Source organism: Pituophis catenifer, unplaced genomic scaffold (assembly GCF_029215685.1).
Source record: "Pituophis catenifer annectens isolate HBS135680 unplaced genomic scaffold, rPitCat1.0.hap2 SCAF_1, whole genome shotgun sequence".
Classification (NCBI taxonomy): domain Eukaryota; kingdom Metazoa; phylum Chordata; class Lepidosauria; order Squamata; family Colubridae; genus Pituophis; species Pituophis catenifer.
In genome coordinates this window covers 305,753,619-305,773,323 of record NW_027256881.1, presented here as the reverse complement: position 1 = coordinate 305,773,323, position 19,705 = coordinate 305,753,619, and the positions used below count along the sequence as shown (strand labels likewise).

At 41.6% G+C, this 19,705-nt stretch overlaps 1 protein-coding gene across 3 annotated transcripts in view; it reads left to right on the top strand.

Annotated features, from left to right (window-relative positions):
• Positions 1-19,705, top strand: part of FOXN3 (forkhead box N3) — a 185,831-nt gene that overhangs the window by 59,762 nt on the left and 106,364 nt on the right. For all 3 annotated transcript variants that reach the window (XM_070941224.1, XM_070941214.1, XM_070941205.1), the window contains exon 3: positions 4,200-4,336. In XM_070941224.1, the coding sequence (XP_070797325.1) occupies positions 4,200-4,336 (137 nt within the window). The remainder of the gene's footprint in view (positions 1-4,199; positions 4,337-19,705) is intronic.

Here is a 19,705-nt window from a genome sequence, read left to right as displayed (position 1 = left end):
TGTCATCGCCCAGGTCCACGTCAGCTACCGCCGCACATCTAGCCTTGTCCCATTGTCATTCTAGGGCGTTATGGCGATGTTGTGCATCTTTATCCAAGCCCTTTGGAGCTTTGGATTTATGGGATTTGCGGCCGGATGACTTAGGCCGCTTCCCAGAAGATTTCTTAGACTGCTTGGTTGCACTGCGGTCCGGGCTCAATTCGGGTTCCATATCTGATGACAAGGAATAATCAGACATAGTGGAGAGTGCCAGAGGCAGGCCTTGGTCAACCGCCTTCCTTGCACGCTAAATCTGATATTTGACTGACGGATTACTATTCCATTAATTATTATTATTAAAATTTATATTTATTTTTTATTTATTTATTTTTTAAAAAAACTAGAATGATCAACTATATACAGACACTATGGGGGGGGGGGAACCCGGCTAGATGACAAGTGCCTCAAGGAAAAGGTCCAAAGCCAAGAGGCCTGCCAAGCGTCTCTGGTGTAGCAGAAGAGAAAATGGCGGCCTTAACAAGCGGCTCAAAATGGCGGCTGTAACCAGTAGCTCCACAGGCGAGGCTTTCTCCCAAGGGGCCAGAAAGAAGCGTTTGAAAAGTGAGCCCAGAGTACCTGTCGCTGGCCGCTCGTTAGTCCCTCGGCAAACTGGCAATTTAAATGGCCTCAGAGATGACGCTCCTCCGATGGGACGACTCTCAGCGAAACTGCAATGGCGGCAATACTGCACGCCAAGCGTTCAAGCCTCCGGCCGAGGAAAGAGCACGGGGAGCGCACCGCCTAGGTGACGCAAGCCCCGGGGCAGCTGGCAACGAAGGAACGAGCCGAGGCGTGAGCGGCGAGACAGCTCACTCAGCCCACGGTCGCCGCTGCCACAAGAAGCCGGATCCGCCCCGAAGAGTTGGAATCCGGCAGCTGCAACTCCTAGGGCGCAGGCAGCCCGGGTGGACACGCCACACGCAATCCGCAGCCAGGCACTCGCTTTCGACACGAAGAGAAGCACAGGAAAAAACTTTCTAATCAAAAATAAAGGAAAAAGCCTAAACGGAAAGATGAGAGAGTTTATTTGAGGAAAAATTGATCCAATTGTCCACAGCTAAAATTTCACCTCAGTTCTTGTCAGTAACTGAGTGATAGACTGGAGGATTATGGGATAGGAGGCGTGCCTAAAAGAGAGAGAGTTTCTACAGCTATCACCCAGTTACTGATAAGTTCTGAGGGTAGATCCCAGCTATGGACAGTGGGAGCAGCACTCCAGAAAACAACGCTTTTAAAGAAAAGAATGCCATCCTTAATGTGAAACATATAGAAAGCTCCATAATGTTACGGGGTTGCTTTGTTGCCTCTGGCATTGAGTGCCTTGAATCTGTGCTAAAACACAATGAAATCAGAAGATTATCAAAGCATTCTGGAGCGAAATATAATACCTAGTGTTAGAAAACTTTGTCTCAGTTTCAGGTCATGGGCCTTCCAGCAACATAATGGCCCAAAGCATACATTTAAGAGAAGCCAAAAATGAAAACCAACATTGGATTGTTTTAACCTGGCCTGTTAGGAATTCTGATCTGGATTCAATAGACCAACTGTGAAAAGAGCTGAAACTCACTGTTGGGAGAAGGAATCCTCTGAAAACTGGAATAATTTGCTCAAGAATGGGTCAAATTGCCAGGTGGAAGTGAAGTCTCCTTCAGAGTTGCAGAAAGCACTTGATTGTAGTTATTGCCTCAAAAGGATGTGCTACAAAATATTAGGTTAGGGTTATCAATAATGATGCGTCCATGCCATTGTTTTTTGTTTACAAGAAACTTACATAATACTGATGATTTATATCTCAACTTTTTACCTAACAGGTATTCAATAATATTTTTCCATAATACAGGAACTGTATAGTAATGATATAGGAAGATATTTGTTTATGCATAATATACAGTATCTTTTAGCTCATTTATATGATGATATAACTTTGTATATGTATTAGATAATTAGAACTTACGCAATTTAATTTATCTTTGTCTCGAAGATAAAGAAGTCAGTTCTTGTCATCTCTATTTCTAAATTCCAATTTCATTTTGGATTTGAGGAGACCTTAGCTGGCTTTCAGAATTGAAAACAATGGTTGGAAATTACTTTGCTGCCGTTTTCCTCCAAGCTATGCTTTCTAATTCTATGATACAGAAAAAAAAAAACTATTTTGATTTTGTTCAAAACTAGAAAATAGAATACGTATGGCTGGGGTGGGGTGGGGGGCAAATATAAAATTAGAAAGTGTATTCGTAATTGCCAAATCATGGTTTAGTTATTAGGAACTTTTGTGTGTGTGTGTCTTTGAATCAGTTTTTGCCTCCTAGTGACCATCTGAAGAAGTCCTTGCAGTTTTCTTATCAAGATTTTATGAACTGGTTTTCAATTGCCTCCTTCCTAGGGCTCAGAGAAAGTAATTCATCCAAGATCTTTAGGCTTCATGCCTAAAGTTGGACTAGGAACTCGCAATCACCCAGTTTATAGCCTGATGCCTTGACCACTGCACCAAACTGAATCTCATTATGAACATATTATATTTGCTTTATTCAAATCACACTGGGTCTTTGTTTCCAGTCCCAGTACAAGTATTAAACAGCAATGGTTATCATGAACTTCCCACCCTGGTGCCTGATGGAATGTACGCTTTACGTCAGTGGTTCTCAACCTGTAGTTTGCAGAGTTAAGTCTTGGTGGTCTGGGGTCACAAAAGATATTTAAAAGATGTCCATGGTGAAGAAAAGGTTGACAACCACTGCGCTCTGTACTTGGAATTATTATATAATATTGTAAGTGCTATTTGTACAATGCGGTGATGTAAGCTGTAGTCCAGATGGAATCCAGCATGCTGATGTTTTAAAAGCAGCTGACATAACGAGGGGAAAGGAAAGAGTTGTCATGTTAAAAGGATCATCAATAAGTAACAAGTTTGTTTGTGCTCATGCAATATTGTCCCCATTCTCATATCAATGGGTACCAGATCTAGGATAAAGCATATATATACCCTTGAGTTCAAAAGACTGCATAACCTTGCTAATGAAGCAATAACATGCTAAACTTCACAGAACAGTTTATAAGAAGAAAAATACTAAGCAAGGTGCTTTTTACTCAGGGTCTGCTGCAATTTGTCAGCTTTAGCAACTAGTCAAGTATTTCCCTCTCCACTGCAGGGGAAGGATATTGCAAAATCCCCATTTCCTCCCGATCAGCTGGGACTTGGGAGGCAGAGAATAGATAGGGGCGGGGCCAGTCAGAATTTTTACTACCGGTTCTCCGAACTACTCAAAATTTTCGCTACCGGTTCTCCAGAACTGGTCAGTACCTGCTGAAACCCACCTCTGGTCTTGACCCCTCAGTATACCAATACAACACAGCTAAAATTCTCTGAACTGGAAAGTAATTAATCTTTGCAAAAACATTAATATTGCAGGCCACCCAGACTGATAACACTCTTAAATACGTTTATCTACCCAAGTTTGTTTAGATTATTACTTTTTGGAGCTATGATACTAATCAGATAGTGCAGAAAGTTGATAAGGTATATGGTAAAGAATGGCATTAATGCCTTCTGACTGTACAATCAAAACTACTTTATTTCATAGTTGAGTGTTCAAAATCATTGTCTCCAATTTTCTTTTAGAGTATCCACAATAGGAATTTGATCTGAGAAGCTTATTCATCATCCATCTGGACTGTGATTTATCCCCCAGCTAAACAACTTGTGGGGAAAGAGAATTTCCCCCCAAATTAGGGAAGCAGTTTGGTGTAGCAATTAAGGTGCTAGCCTAGAGATTGTGAGTTCCAGTCCCACTTTAGGCATGCAAAATGCGTGGCTGACTGTGCCAGCTATCGTCTCTCAACCCAACACACTTTGGGTGGTTGTTGTTGTGGGGAAAATAGGAGGAGGAAGGCGTATTGGCATGTTTGCTATTTTAAGTTGCATATCTTTTTAAAAAGGCAGGATAAAAATCTAAACAAGAATAGCTATTACCATTTTTAATACCAAATAGCCTTAGTATCTTCTAAACATTAGCAATGAAGTGCAGCAGAATTTTCTCTAAAATTTATGTCAAAGAATGAGATCTGCTTTCTTTATAGCAGGAAGAAATATTCTCGGTGTTCTGAGAAATGTGAAAAATATATTATTTTTAAATTATGATTTTTTTTATCATCCTCTGCAGAGTATTGGGAAAGGGTCTTTATGGTGTATAGACCCAGAATATAGACAAAATCTTATCCAGGCTTTGAAAAAGACACCCTATCACCCATATTCCCATGTGTTCAGCACACCTCCAGCATCTCCTCAGGCATATCAAAGGTAAGAAAACTTGAACGTATCTTTATATGAACATGGCAAAGTCTGTAAATCAGCTGTGTACTTCAGGTTTGCAAGTCAATTCATCTGTTCAAATATGTTAAATCTAGAAGGAATGTATACATGCAATTTTTAAATAAGTAAAATATAACTAAAGTATGATAAGTGGCCAAAATAGGAATGAGCAACCTGCATCCAATGAATGGCATGTAATGCTCAGACTGATAATTTATTTCCTTCTTTAGTGTTCACTACTGCAAAAATCAAGATCCAGATCCATTTTTAAAAAACATTTAGTGGTTAAAGGTAAAGGTTCCCCTCGCACATATGTGCTAGACGTTTCCGATTCTAGGGGGCGTTGCTCATCTCCATTACAAAGCTGAAGAGCCAACACTGTCCGAAGACGTCTTGACGGTCATGTGGCCGGCATGACTAAATGCCAAAGGAGCACAGAACACTGTTACCTTCCTACCAAAGGTGGTCCCTATTTTTCTACTTGCATTTTTTACGTGTTTTCGAACTGCTAGGTTGGCAGAAGCTGGGGCAACTAACGGGAGTTCACCCCGTTACGCGGCACTAGGGATTCGAACCGCTGAACTGCCAACCTTTTGATTGACAAGTTCAGCGTCTTAACCACTGAGCTACTGCATTCTAAAGATTTAGCAGTTACCATATAAGCTTTAGAATGTATTTAAAAGAATAAAATAGCTATTGGCCTTACAATTCTAAGATATCTCCATATAAACCATAGGCAAAAATACTGCCCTGCTTTTGCCCTAAAGGTGCTTTTTCAAAAAAAACAACTGGACTTTGTTTTTCCTTGAAGACATTTTGCATGTGAATGCAAAAGAAAAAGAAAAAAAAGAAATGTAAAACGTCTTCAAGGAAAAACAAATCTAGTTGCCTTTTAAAAAAAATACCTTTGGGACAACCATGACCTGGATGACTGAGAATCTCCATAGACATACTGCCCTGCTTATGACAATCCCCAAGACACAAATTAAAAAAAAAAAAAATTTTGGGCTTGCAGTCATATCAAATGTTGTTCCCACCAATTGATGTTCAGAGTAAGGCTTATTCAGCATTTTTCTTTGAGTGTATTCAACTACCTGATTACATTAAGTGGTCCTCTCAAAACTATGTGATAATCAACAAAAACTAAAGCCTGCCAATCCCAGTCATGAATAGTTACATTAATTATAAAAAAAGGTAGGTCCCCACCTGTTGCCAGACCATAGGCATTCTTACAGCCCTAGTTTGTACTATAGCATTTCTTACCAGTTTTGATGAAAGTCACATGTCCGCTGCAATTACTTACTCTATGTTGCACTGCTTCTGTAATTATTACCAAAAATCTCTGTCCTCTGTCCTTGTGTTAGAAGCTGTGAAGTATGAGAAAAGATTCCAGCTTTTCATGATTTGCTTTCATGAGTGGATAGATTGCTACTGAATCTTTGTTTCTAATGCTGTGTTTGGAAGATTGCCTCATATAAACTTTGGCTTCCAGGTGATGAAAGTATGTGTTTGTTTTTTTTAAACTGCTGCTGTTGTGGTTACCTGCTCTGCAAAGCAAATGTGAGCAATTATGTTAGTTGCCATAGTGCTTTTCTGTTTGGTAAAAGGGTCAGTCGGGTCTGGTAACTTTAAAATGGCAGAAAATAAAAAACCTTCATGGATGAGTTTGCCTTTTTGTCATACTGCAGTGGAAAAAGGGTACGGCAGATGTAAAACCTGCCACATTTCAAATCTGCTTGAAAATATATGATTTGTTACAGGAAGTTTGGAATCCATAATTGCTGCAGCACTTAGCATGATGTTAGATAGCTATAAATAATAAATATTTTGTGAAATCCGTATAAAATAGAGCCATGGCTTCATTTTTTCCTTAAGTACAGACATTAGTTACACAAATGATTGTCTGATAGCAATTTTTAAATGCTTACTAAGATTGAGATTTGGGAGTGCAATTGCACCCTTTAGTTATAATACTCCTTTAAGAAGTGGCAACTTGCAATGTAATTTCATTCTGGTAACTCTAATAAAGTGCCTGAGCATCTCTGCTGAGCCGTGCGTTCCATCACATGGCCCAAACAATCAATCTTCGGGCAGAGATTGGGAAGAACAGCTGGGCTTTTGCAGGCAACGGCTGTATGTCTGCCCTTGCTAGGCGATTAGCGTGATGGTAACCATAGTAACTAGAAGGCCTCCATAGCAACGCATAGCTGAGACAGGTGCAGTTACATCACAAGGCTGTTTGTTGCCTGGCAAAAGGACAGGCCATTAGTACTAAGACATGCACTGTTGCCTTGGTAACAGATAACCTTACATAGAAACTACAGTGGGTTTGAACATTTTATCATCCTGATTAAAAAAAAAGGGGGGGGAGAGACATTTCATCTTCTTTTCCTTATTTTTAATTTAATTAATAACTCTTTATCTATGGTCATTTGAAGTTACAAAATGTTTTGTTGTAGTAAAAAAATGAAAGAATAAAGAACAGCAGTTGAAAGTTTTTGATAGCTATAGCAGCTTAAGAATTGATAATAACTTAAACACATTAAAATTCTAATCTACATTGTCTTCCTGATCAGTGAATTCTATAAGGGAAAAAAACCTTTGGTTTATGCTTCATTCTGTATTATTCATGTATGAATTGGGAAGCAGATTCGTTCTCCAAATGTGCTGGAATACAACTCAATAATTCAACTAAATCCAGAGATTCACTGGCTTGGAATTTTGGGAATTATGAGCTGCTGCATTTGGAAACAGATTGGAGGAAGGCTGAGCTAGCTAAATATTTTGTAACTTGGCTCGCAAACATACTGGGCGACATTATATGCTTCAGCAACAATAACCCTCTTCCGCAAAGCTCTTGTTATATGTGCCATTAAAATATTTATTTTGATTTTTTTCCCATTAACGGCAGAATACAATTGGACATGCGAGAGAAAGCTTCAGATAGTCTACAATGAAGGGCCATTTTGTCTTTGCCAGTGTACTGTAGATACCATACTTGGTGTTATCTCAGTTCTTAGATGCAATAGTGTAGCAGTAATGGTTTAGAAACAGTGTATCCCCCCCTCCCCATCCTACTAGTTCTGAATGTTGTCGTTTCATTCTACTTTTTAGTATGGGAAAAGAATGGAATTCAAACAATGTGACCCTGACTCCATACACAGGTTTTCTATGTTTATTTGTCTAGGTTTGACAATATGTTTCAGAACAGCATTTTAATGTGTTTCAGAATTACTGTCATTGAGACAATTAACATAATGCATTTTACGTCAAAGCAAATATTGCTTTATTTAAAAGCTATACATATCAGCATATTTACATTCTTAGAGAAGAAAACAATGTGGTTAAAATCAGTTCAGTTAAGAGATATTTGCTGATACATTAACCTAAACATTAAATTATTGCTTGAAGTTTCTTGGCCAGGCAGATCTGAGGAAATGAAATGTATCAAGTCTGGATCCACAAAGTTTTCTCGAGGGCCAAACACCTGTGACAACTTTCACCCAAAAACAGAGAGGAAGTTGTGCTCCATTCTAGTCATACTCCAGGCTGGAACTTGCCCTCTTCCAGGATACTCTATTTCCTGGCTCTTTTGTAGCTTCCCAATCAGGAGTGAAATGCTCCCAGTTCGGACCGGATCGCCTGATCCAGTAGCGGTGGCGGCGGGTGGTTCGGAGAACCGGTAGCAAAAATCCCTGCACCCCCTCCCCCACCATGCCCAGCTGAGCCGTACGATCATCAAAGGCTTTTTTTTTTTACTTTTAAAAGCATTTTTTCTACAACCTCTTCCGACGAAAAAATGCTTTTAAAAGTTAAAAAAAAAGCCTCTGATGATTGTGCGGCTCAGCTGGGATCGTTAGAGACTTTTCAAAGCATTTTTTTTACCACCTCTTCGGCCAAGAGGTTGCAGAAAAAAATGCTTTGAAAGTTGCCTGATTGTTGGAGAGGCTTTTCAAAGCATTTTTTAAAAAGCCTCTCTGATGATCCCAGCTGAGTTGCCTGATCGTTAGAGAGGCATTTTTTAAAAAGCCTCTCTGACGATCCCAGCTTAGTTGCCTGATCGGCAGAGGCTTTTCAAAGCATTAGAAAAAATGCTTTGAAAAGTTAAAAAAAAAAAGTTGGCCACGCCCACCCAGTCACATTAACCCCCCCACCAAGCCACGCCCACAGAACCGGTAATAACAAATTTTACATTTCACCCCTTTTCCTAATCCTTCACAATTAAATACCATAGATTTCGTGGTTTTAGGTATCCCATTAAATACTTTCTCCCACCTTTGCAAAGCTTGAGGCTCCCCCAAATTAGTTGAGCCTATCTTGGTATGTGTCATTTTGGATATTTAACAAACAGTATTTGAAAATTTGAGGTTGGTATAAATGATAGCAATTCTGTAGTGTCCATGTCTCGGTAATCACTTTACTTTTATGACTGTAGTGAAATTTGGAGTGCTAGTGTAGAAAATATTACTAACTTCTAGCTGATACTTGTTGCAGTGAATATATATTAAACTAATAGATGACATTCCACTTTGATGTTTAAATTTATAAAAAAATATAGCCTTTAAAGAGCTGAAATAATAGTTTATTAAACAACTGAAGTGAATTTTTCTATAAGAAAAATGAGAATAAATGGAGATGTAGTTTTTTTACCTGGATGGAAATTACTTTCATTTGTTTCTTACAATACTATAGGACCTTTGACTTGTATGGTAAAGTTGTCCAAAAAAAAATCTGCCTTTAAACTGAAGACATAGGAATTCTCTGAAGCTGACAAGAATCTGCATCTGATTCTTCCTATGCAATATATTAAAAGCAATAATTTAAGTTTCTGCATCTTTGTGTAGTTCCTTTTTAGTTTTGGACTGTACAGTATGCTTTTTTTGTTCATTAAAAGCAACAATAATCATGTTGATCTATAAGAAAAAACCCAACAGCCACAATAGGTCAATATCTTTCTGAGAACTAACCAGAATGGCACAACTGTTTTCCTCACTGGGCAAGATATTTCAAAATGCAAGAGATAGGGAAGAACAAGAAAATCTATATTTCTAAGAATTTGTTTAGTTGTCATAAGACTGTGTTTTGTTTGAAAATATGCCAAACTCCCAATAACAAAATTCAAAGTTTAGCTGAGGAGTTAAGAGTAGGAGCTAAAATTGCTGGTGAATAGCATCCTTATCTGTTTCCTTCTGGTAAATGTATGCTATGTGATTGGCTGTGCCTGTTGTGTTAAATCATTTGTGAAAGAATAATCATAAATGTTCCAAATGTATCCATTGTCTCAAGAAGGTTGGGAAATTTGGATGACAAGTAGCGGTTGAAGGGAAAAAATATCTGATCTTTCCAGCTCTGAAAACACGGAGGCCTTAGTCCCTCCTGGTTAATATTGTAATATTTCTGCATTCAACTTTGTTGGAAGTATTTTGAGGAAGATAAATTGGGAGGAAAAGTTTTAAAAATTAAAGTCTTTTTTTCCTCTCACCTGGGAAGCTTAATCAGTTCTTATTTAAAATACCAATAAAGCATTTGAAGTAGAGTATTGGATTAGCTCATGAATACAAAATACACATTGCTGAAACTGTTCCTATTATATAAACTATTGGGAGGTCATTACAAGGCGCTGTTTGAAGTTGAAAGCACTTCATGAAATACTACCTGCAATTTCTTAAATAATGGTTTTGCATATATATGTACCTGAAGCATTCATTCTGTTCAGATTCTCTGTTGTTGGAAACCTGCAGAACTAGTTTTCAGAAGTGACTGAAATCTCCAAAAGAGAAAGCAGATTCTCTCTTGCAAGTCAGCATTTTGTAATAAGACTGTGATTTTACGTGAACAGATGCTATCTTCAAGGAGAAATCAAATGTCAGCATTCCACTGCATTCCCCAAAACGCTGGATCTTGCTACATAGTTCAAACTACACGCAGAATGGCTTTAACTCTTCCAGTAATAAAAAGCCTCTAGGGGGTTGGATTAAGAGAAGGAATTAGAAGATTTATACAGCTTGTCTGGCAGGAAACCACAGAGGGAAAGTGACCCACTGTTCATGTCTTTCAAACCTTGGAAAGAAATGCATTTGCCGAGTTTGACACACAGTGTTTTAGAGCTTATTCTACTCAGTGCTGTTGCTGTGGTGCACATATTCTTTTTCAGTTACCTGGGATCTGGGTGTAGTATGACTCGAATATTGCAAGCTGCATCTGGTTTAATGTATGTTGTAATCTGAATGCAGTGCTGCTTATGTGTTGATTGCAATGGTTGCCTGTATTTTATATAAGATTCCAGTGCTATCAGGACATGCCAACTTTGGCCAGCTTTTCTTTTTGTATTATTTTGCTGATTCAACATCAATTTTCTTTATCAGAGTAAGCATCTTTCATATACAAAATCAATAAAAAATAGAAGATATTTCCTGTAGGACTTTCTTTTCTTATTTTTCCTTAAGTAGAATTTCAAAAATATAGAGCAGGATTGGACTGGTTAATATTTGATGGGAAATCCTAAATCTTTGGGGTAGATTGGAAAGTTTAAAAAAATCCTGAAAGAAAACTAAAGGTAAATCATATTGTTGCCAAGATAATTGCAGGGGCTTTCCTTGCAACTGTGATTCGAAGCATAGAATCACAAAAGCACTTATTTTTAAAAAATCAAAAGAACAAAATGTTTGTTTATTGATGGTACATATATACGATTCAGGGAAAAAATATGTATCTTTCTTGAATTTTCTGAATTTTTTCTTAATTTTTGGCACTTAATGTTAACAGAGTTTCACGGGGGTTTCTTGATGTCTAAAGAGAATTGTATCCTGCTAATATCTGACCAGAGTCTTAGAAACGAAGAAATAGTTGTTCTCCAACGAGAGGGAAAAACGTCAGTCATACTGGGGATATGTCCCGTCTAGCCAATGACCGAGACCTTTGAAAGCCAAGGCACCGCCCCTTTGAGGCCGCCCCAGTTCTTCGTCTCGGTCTTCGCCTGACAGGACGTGATCCTCCTCTGAAGAACGTTTTTTCCCTCAATTTAGCGATTCCAGCGATTTCCTTCTACCGGCAAGTAAATTGAGCTGCAGGCTTAGCGCCTGTCAGCTGGACTCTCCCTTTCGCTTCTGTTGCGGCTGCGTTTAAACGGCATTTGCCAAGCAGCCTTTTTTCCCGCCGTCGGAGGCTTCCTGCCTGTGCCTAGGTCGCGCTTGTAGCCAGAAGGTTAGCGACGGATTTCTGCCTCCCCCCTTTTTTCTCTCAGACGGCGCAGCGGGGGTGATTTTTCGGCGTTTCGGCTGGAGCGGAGGCCAGCCGCTTCCCCATTGTCGCTTTTTAGCCGGAGGGCTTGCGACTTAGCAGATCGCCTGTGGAGCGAGTTCCTTGGCCGTTAAAAGAGTTCCTGGCCTTCATTTGTGTTGGCGCCAAATTCGCTCGCCCTAATTAATTCAAGATGGCGGCCGCAATGCGAGGTTCGGAGGGGCATTCATCATCATCTCGCAGGCGCCACCCCAGCGATCCCCTCGAGGGATCTTCTTCCTCAATGCCCCCCCCAAGCAAGAAAGCACGATCTAAGAGAAATAATTCTCAAGTGGCAACATCCGGGGCTTCTCGTGAGGAACAGCGCAGGCACAGAGCTATGGAGAAGGCATTTTTGAAGGCCCAATCTCAGGCCGGGCATTCTGAGCGGCCCTCCTCTCTCCCTCCTGCTGGATCACATTCTCCTCGCTCTGTCAGAGATTTATCTCCAGATATTTTAGGAGATCCCCAAACTGTTTCTCCCTCTGAACCTCAGAGGCTTTTTCAGACTATACCTGACCTGGGCCTTCCAGCGGCCCCTCCTCTTCCTCCACCTCCTCCCCCGCCTCCCACTCCTATGGCAGATTCATTGGAGGCGATGATTTCTAGAGCCATCCGCCAGACTATATCTGAGTGCCTTAGCCAGGCCCCAGTGGCTCCTACTGTTCCTACCCCTTCTCAACCTTTGTCAGAGGCGCACCAGAGTACCTTTCTAGATCAGGAGCGCTCTGACATACAGACTTTTCCGGATCAGGCTTCGGTTTCCGAAGGGGAGGAATTTCAAGACCAGGCCTGGTCGGATGATGAAGGTTTGGGGCCTGACCAGCCTACCTTTATTGGACTTTTTAAACCACATCTTTTTCGTTCCCTGCTATTTAAAGCTATTGCGGTCACTCGTTTGGGGCCTTCTTCTACAGCTGTTGCTCCTTCATCTTCTACGGATCCAGCTGCTGCCATGTTTGCCGAACCTACCAGTGAGCCCGAGACCATCCCGGCTCCTAAATTGTTTCTCGACGTGCTCCAGCGTCAGTGGGCTTTGCCAGGGGCTGGTCCTAGCCCTAATGGTTTGGATAAACGCCTCTATAATTCGGCCCCTCCTCTGTCAGATATTCTGCAGGCTCCGGCAGTGGATCCCCCCATTGTGGCCTTAACAGATTCTTCTCATCCCGCAGGCCCTCCTGAGGATTCTCTTCGACCCGAAGACAAGAGAGCAGAAAAGACTCTCCTGAAAGGGCACCAAGCTACGGCTTGGTCCATTCGAGCTTCTACATCAGCATCCTTCTTTAACAGGGCGGCCTTGCTGTGGCTTAAACAATTACAGGCCAGACTTCCTCTGTCCGACGCAAGATCACACCAGGACCTTAATAAGATCGCAGCCGCACTTGAATATTCGGCTGATGCCACCCTGAACTCTACTCGTTTCTCGGCCAGGGCCTTAGGTTCCAATGTTACGTCCCGCCGTCTTTTGTGGCTCAGGAATTGGCAGGCCGATATGCGCAGTAAATGGCAACTCGCCTCTGCCCCATATTCTAGTGGCCCTCTCTTTGGTACTGCCTTGGAGCCCTTGCTGGTTGAGACCAAGGATCGGCGTAAGATTCTCCCTCCTGCCTCTCGTCGACCTGACTCTCGTTTTCCATCCTCCAGGTTTCAATCCTTTCGTGCCTTTGGTTCCTCTTCCTTCCAGCCTCGGACCCAGCGATCCTTTCCTTCCAGATCCCCTCCGGATTTCCAGGTTAGACAGGGAGCTAGGCCCCCCTCTCGGAGGGCGTATCGGGGAGGTAGGGGAGGTCGTTGGGCTCGTAGAGCTCGATGAACAGGTTTTTCAATCACCAATTGGAGGCCGTCTCTCCTTGTTTCGGGAGCGTTGGGTGGCTTCCATTTCTGACACTTGGGTTCTTGACACCATTTCCCTCGGTTTGGCCTTAGAGTTTTCTTCTTCCCCTCCCTCTCGTTTTCTTCCTTGTCCCGTTTCTCGGGACCCTGTGAAATCGGGTTTAGTTTCAGAGGCTATTAACCATCTTTTACAGATTGCTGCCATCGAACAGGTTCCTACTTCCCAACAAGGCCATGGTTTTTACTCCCGTCTCTTCCTGGTCCAGAAGGCTTCAGGAGGATGGCGGCCCATTTTGGATTTGAAGGCCCTGAACCGGCACATTAAATACCGCCGGTTCAAAATGCAATCCCTCGCATCTATCCTTGAGTCTATCCGTCCCTCCGATTTTCTTTCTTCTATTGATTTGCAGGAAGCTTATCTCCATGTACCTATTTTGCCCTCTCATCGTCAATTCCTCCGGTTTGCCTTTAAGGGAACTCACTACCAATATAGGGCCTTGCCCTTTGGGCTGTCTTCGGCCCCTAGGGTATTTACCAAGATTATGGCCTCCTTGATAGGACACATTCGTTCTCACCCGGTCCGCCTCCAGTTTTATTTGGATGACATTTTAATTATGTCCTCTTCCCGTCAAGCAGCTTTGGCGGACTTGTCTCTAGTTCTCACTTCTCTTCAAGACCATGGTTTTTCGATAAATTGGTCCAAGAGCCAGTTGTCTCCCTCTTCTAGAATTCTTCATTTAGGGGCTCTTATCAACACTGTTTCTTCCACAGTTTGTTTGTCTCCTGACCGTCAATCCAATCTGCGTGCTCTGGTTCTTAAATGTTTATCTACGGGCACAGCGACGGTTTTGGTTCTTTCCCGTCTGTTGGGCATGATGGTCTCCTCCTTCGGCATCACTCCCTGGTCTCGCCTGCATAGTAGAGAGCTTCAATGGCTCTTGTTACCCTATCAGCGGGCCAACCTGGAGGCATCCTCCCGACTTATTCGGCTGCCAGATTCGGTGCTCCGTTCCCTTCGCTGGTGGATTTCTCCGTCCTTGTCCAAGGGTTCGCTCTTCAGGGAGCCTCTGAGGCTCCGGCTTACTACTGATGCTAGCCTGTCTGGCTGGGGAGCTCTCATTCTCCATCGTATGGCTCAAGGTCGGTGGACTCCTTCGGAGTCCCTACTCAATATCAATTTGTTGGAATTGCGGGCCATTCGTCTCGCCCTGTTGCATTTCCAGGACCTTGTGGAAGGTAACCATATCTTAGTTCTTACGGATAATACAACGGCCAAAGCCCACGTTAACAAATTGGGGGGTACTAGGTCTCGCTCCTTAATGGAGGAAGCTCGTAGGCTAGGTATGTGGGCAGAGGAGCACCTGGCTTCCATCAGAGCTGATTTCATCTCTGGCTCTGCAAACACCCAGGCCGATTCTCTCAGCAGGTCACAAGTGGATCAGGGCGAGTGGTCGATCTCCCAGGACCTTTTCCAGGACATCGTCTCTAAATTTGGTTGCCCGGTCCTGGACTTATTCGCTTCTCATGCAAATCATCGTCTGCCCCGTTATTTTTCCAGGTTCCTGGACCTTCAGGCGGAAGCTACAGATGCCCTCCGCAGTCCGTGGCCGGACGGCCTACTATATGCCTTTCCTCCTCTTCCTGTGATTCCCAAGGTTATAAGGAAGTTACTAGAGGAAAGGGCCCAACTTCTTCTGGTGGCTCCGTTCTGGCCAATGAGACCTTGGTTTGCAGACTTGATGAGCCTCTCTGTGGCCCCTCCCTGGAAGATCCCTGCCTCCAAGGTCGTCCTATCCCAGGGTCCTCTCTTCCATCCGGACCCGGGCTGGCTTCGCTTGGCCGTCTGGCGGTTGAGCGGCTCCTCCTGACGGGGGCTAAAGTTCCGTTGGACATTATTTCTACTATGCAGGCAGCTCGCCGACCTTCTACGCTCCGAATTTATGAGGCCACTTGGAAGGCCTTTGCGGCGTGGTGTTCAACCGTTCCGGTGTTGCCCACTTCGGCCTCAATCCTCCATGTTTTGAGATTTCTTCATGCTGGTTTTCATAAAGGATTGCGACCCAATACTCTACGTCGTCAAGTTGCTACCATTGCTTCAGTTTTGTCTTTCGGCTCGAGGGATTCCATTTCCCGTCACCCAGTTATCACTACCTTCCTTCGGGGAGCTACAAATTTACGGCCCCCTACAGTGCATCGTTTTCCTACATGGAATCTGAATAAAGTTCTTAACGCTCTCATGTCCCCTCCATTCGAGCCTCTCCGTTCTGTGCCCTTACGTTTTTTGTCCTTCAAGGTTGCCTTTTTAGTAGCAATCACTTCTTCCCGTAGGATTTCTGAACTGGCAGCCCTTTCCGTGCGGGCGGACTTATGTGTCTTCCATACCAATAGGGTGGTACTCCGGTTGGACCCCTCGTTTGTGCCCAAAGTGAACTCGCCTTTTCACAGAGCTCAGGAGCTCGTCCTCCCTGATTTCTGCCCTCGTCCTTCCCATCGGCTGGAGAGGTCTTGGCACACGCTGGATGTCCGCCGGGCGTTGAAGATTTATATAGCACGGACTGCTGCTCATCGTAAGACAGAGGCTCTTTTTGTGGCCTTCCATCCTTCCTCACTTGGGGCCCGTGTCTCAAGTACTACATTAGGACGCTGGATACGGGCATCTATCGCCCTAGCCTACCGTCAATCTGATTCTCCGCTTCCCTCGTCCATCACTGCGCACTCAACGCGAAGCGCCTCTACGTCGGCTGCTTGGGCAACTCAGGCATCTCTTGAGGAAGTGTGTCGAGCGGCCACATGGACGACTATCACTCCTTTCATAAGGCATTACAAGGTTGATTCCTTCGCCTCCTCGGATGCTGCATTCGGCAGACGGGTTCTCCAGTCGGTGCACCTCACTTGACGGCTTCCGGACCCGTACCTTCCCTCCCGGGGCGACATCGAGCTTTGGTATGTCCCCAGTATGACTGACGTTTTTCCCTCTCGTTGGAGAATGGACGTTGGTCTTACCTGATACGTCCGTTCTCGACATGGGGAAAAACGTCAGTCATCCCCACCCTGGGTACGTTCCGGCGGTGGTAGGGGGGGGTGTTATTAATTTTCTGTCGTTTCAGGAGGACACGTCCTTCGAGTCCTTTGCTTCGCCTCAACGAAGAACTGGGGCGGCCTCAAAGGGGCGGTGCCTTGGCTTTCAAAGGTCTCGGTCATTGGCTAGATGGGACATATCCCCAGTATGACTGACGTTTTTCCCCATGTCGAGAACGGACGTATCAGGTAAGACCAACGTCCATTTCATTTGACTAAACAGAGTAATCCAAATGTAGTATGCTACTGTTAAAAAAATAAACTTTCCTGTAGATTTAGTCATTGATTGTACCATCTTTAGCAGCCATAAATGCAACAAAATATTTCCTGTAATTGTTTATCACTCTCTCATATCTTTGTAGGAATACTGGCTAATTTGTCTATAGCAAATTGTTTGTGGGATTCCTAAAATGAACTGCCATGATTTTTCGATGAGGTTTTGGTGTACAGTTTGACTTAGCTATCTCAGACAAGCACCAATGTTATACTTAGTGAGTTACGGCTTCTGCCTTAATGAATTCCAGTTTTACTTAGCACACTTAGATGCAGTAGTTAAGTGAACTATCATGTAACTGTGACTTGTTACTTTCTCTGCTGACTTCGCCGTTGACTCTACTTGTAGGAAGTTGGCTGTCAAGTTCAAAAACGACAGTCACATAACAGGGTGGATTTGTTTTAAATCGAGTTGATTTAAATCACAAATTAAATCATGATTTAAATCACTAGTAAAAAGTCTTGATTTAAATCAACTCGATTTAAATCATAATTTTTAAAGAACAACTGTCATCTCTGCTACTCCTTTGACCCACTGTTGACTCACCGATAGTCCCAGTGTTACAGAATATACAGCCTCAAGCTACATAACTAAGCTCCATTTCATGCTGAATAAACTAAATTATTTATGTATCTTAAATAGAAAACTATCTTACGATAGATTTTTACCCCAAAAGTTTTTTATTAAAATAAATTTGATAAAAATAAAAAAATCCGATTTAAATCAAAAAAATCCGATTTAAATCAAAAAAATCCAATTTTTTTTAATTTTTTTAAAAAAATCATTGATTTTTATCCACCCTGTCACATAGCCAGAAGACTACCACAGGTTGTGAAGTGCCCAAATCTCGATCATGTCATTATGGGGACACTGCAAGGTTGTAAGTGTGAGAACCAGTTGTAAAGTTACTTTTTCCAGACTCGCTGCTCTGACAATCCACACATGGGTATTCACTTCTTGCTTTGCTAGAGACTGAGTGTAACAATTTTTTCTGTTGGTATAGCCACGCCCCCTGCTCCTGCTCTTCAGTCTTTTCACTCAGTCTAGCTGAAGAGACTTGAGTTGCATTTCTCTGACTTTGTCAGTTTTCTTATTGTTTATATCTGTTGGTTTTTTGTTTTTTGTTTTTTTGTGGATTACTATTGTTATTTCTTTGGCTTAACTGGACTTGATTCAGTGCCATCATAATTCAAATCATAGCTAAACAGGGAAATTGTCAAGCAGTCATAACTTCAAATAGTAGCTAAACAGGGCAATTGTTAAAGATGACTGGGGGGGGGGGTGAAGGCTAAAACATATGAAAAATGTTTGCAGGAATTGAGTATGTCTAGTCTAATGAAAAGAAGAACTGGAGTGACATAATAGCAGTGTTCCAATATTTGAGAAGTTACCATAAAGAAGAGGAGGGTCAACCTATTTTCCAAAGCATTCGAAAGCAAGAAGCAATGGATGGAAACTGAACAAAGAGAGAAGCAATCTAGAACTAAAGAGAAATTTCCTGACAATAAAAGCAATCAACCAGTGGAATGGTTTGCCTTCAGAAATTGTGGGTGCTCCAACCTCAGAGGCTTTTAAGAAAGGATTGTCTAAAATGGTATATAGGGTTGGACTAGAAGACCTCCAAGGTCCCTCTTAGTCCCTCTGTTATTCTGTTAAACAAGGTCTACTTGTACATTTCATCTTGGCAGGGTCATCAATGCCGACTTTAGCTAAGACAAGAAAAACCTGTGGGTATTTAGATATTGTTCTTGAATTCTTTGTGAATGCTTGGACGATTTAATGCTATGCTTTTGTAGTGAGTTTATTATGACTGCCATTCTTGAAAAGATATACTATGGTCCCAAGTTGTCCTCATTTCAGACAATTTATTTGTTGATTTTCTAATTGCAGTCAAGAAACACTTGGTCACTTAAAATATAAAATACACTTGGTATTAGACTGGATTCGTGGAGCTTCAAAACTTTATAAATAGTTTTCTAACCTTTTCCAGACTAAAGGGCATTATTATTTTCTCCTGAGATTTTCAGGAATTTCTTTTGAGTATAGTATGATATAGATCTAGAAAACTTTATTTATGAAATAAGAGCTGATTTTGGTATTGTTTGTTCACTCATATGTGCTTTCCACATTATAATTTTAATCATAATTTAAATTTTTAATCATAATTTTATAAATTTAAATTTTATAAATACTTTATATTTAATGATATTTATATTTTTATCTTACTGTACATGAGTTTTAGTAGTATAGACAAAGTTGCAAATCAAGAGATGAGTGTGGAGTGTGTACTTCATTTTCATGCCAAGTTTGCAGTTTTTAATATCAGGAGAAAGCTAGATTATCTCTGAAACTATTGGAATAAGACCAAGAAAGTAGCTCTTCATATCACATGTAATAAACTAATGAAATTTCCAGCCAGAAAATAAGGTTATGGCTGTGCTCTTCGATAGCTTTCAAGAAGTGTTAGGTTAATATATGGAAAACAAGCATTTTGATGCTTTTAATTTTTAATTTTGAGAGCATAACTTCTTTTGAGTCACAAATAGTATACATCTAAAAAGCAAAGAAGAAGGCAATTGCTTCCACATTGTAATAGTGAGCTTCCCATAGTTGTATCTAGGAAGCTAAGCTGATCTATCAGGACTCTATTTTTTCATGTAGATGTATTTTTATATATCCTTGTATATGAGAGCATGTGTTTTCAAAACCTTTTCCAAGCTTTTCTAAACTACAATGCTCTGTATCATGATCAGTTCACTTAAACTATTTCTCTATATGCTTTTGAATATTTATTAATAATAAAGGTAGATGTTGATTTATGACCGGTTACTTAATTACCATTAGAAGTTATAACAGACTCAACAAAAGTTATTTACAACACATCCTCAAAGTTA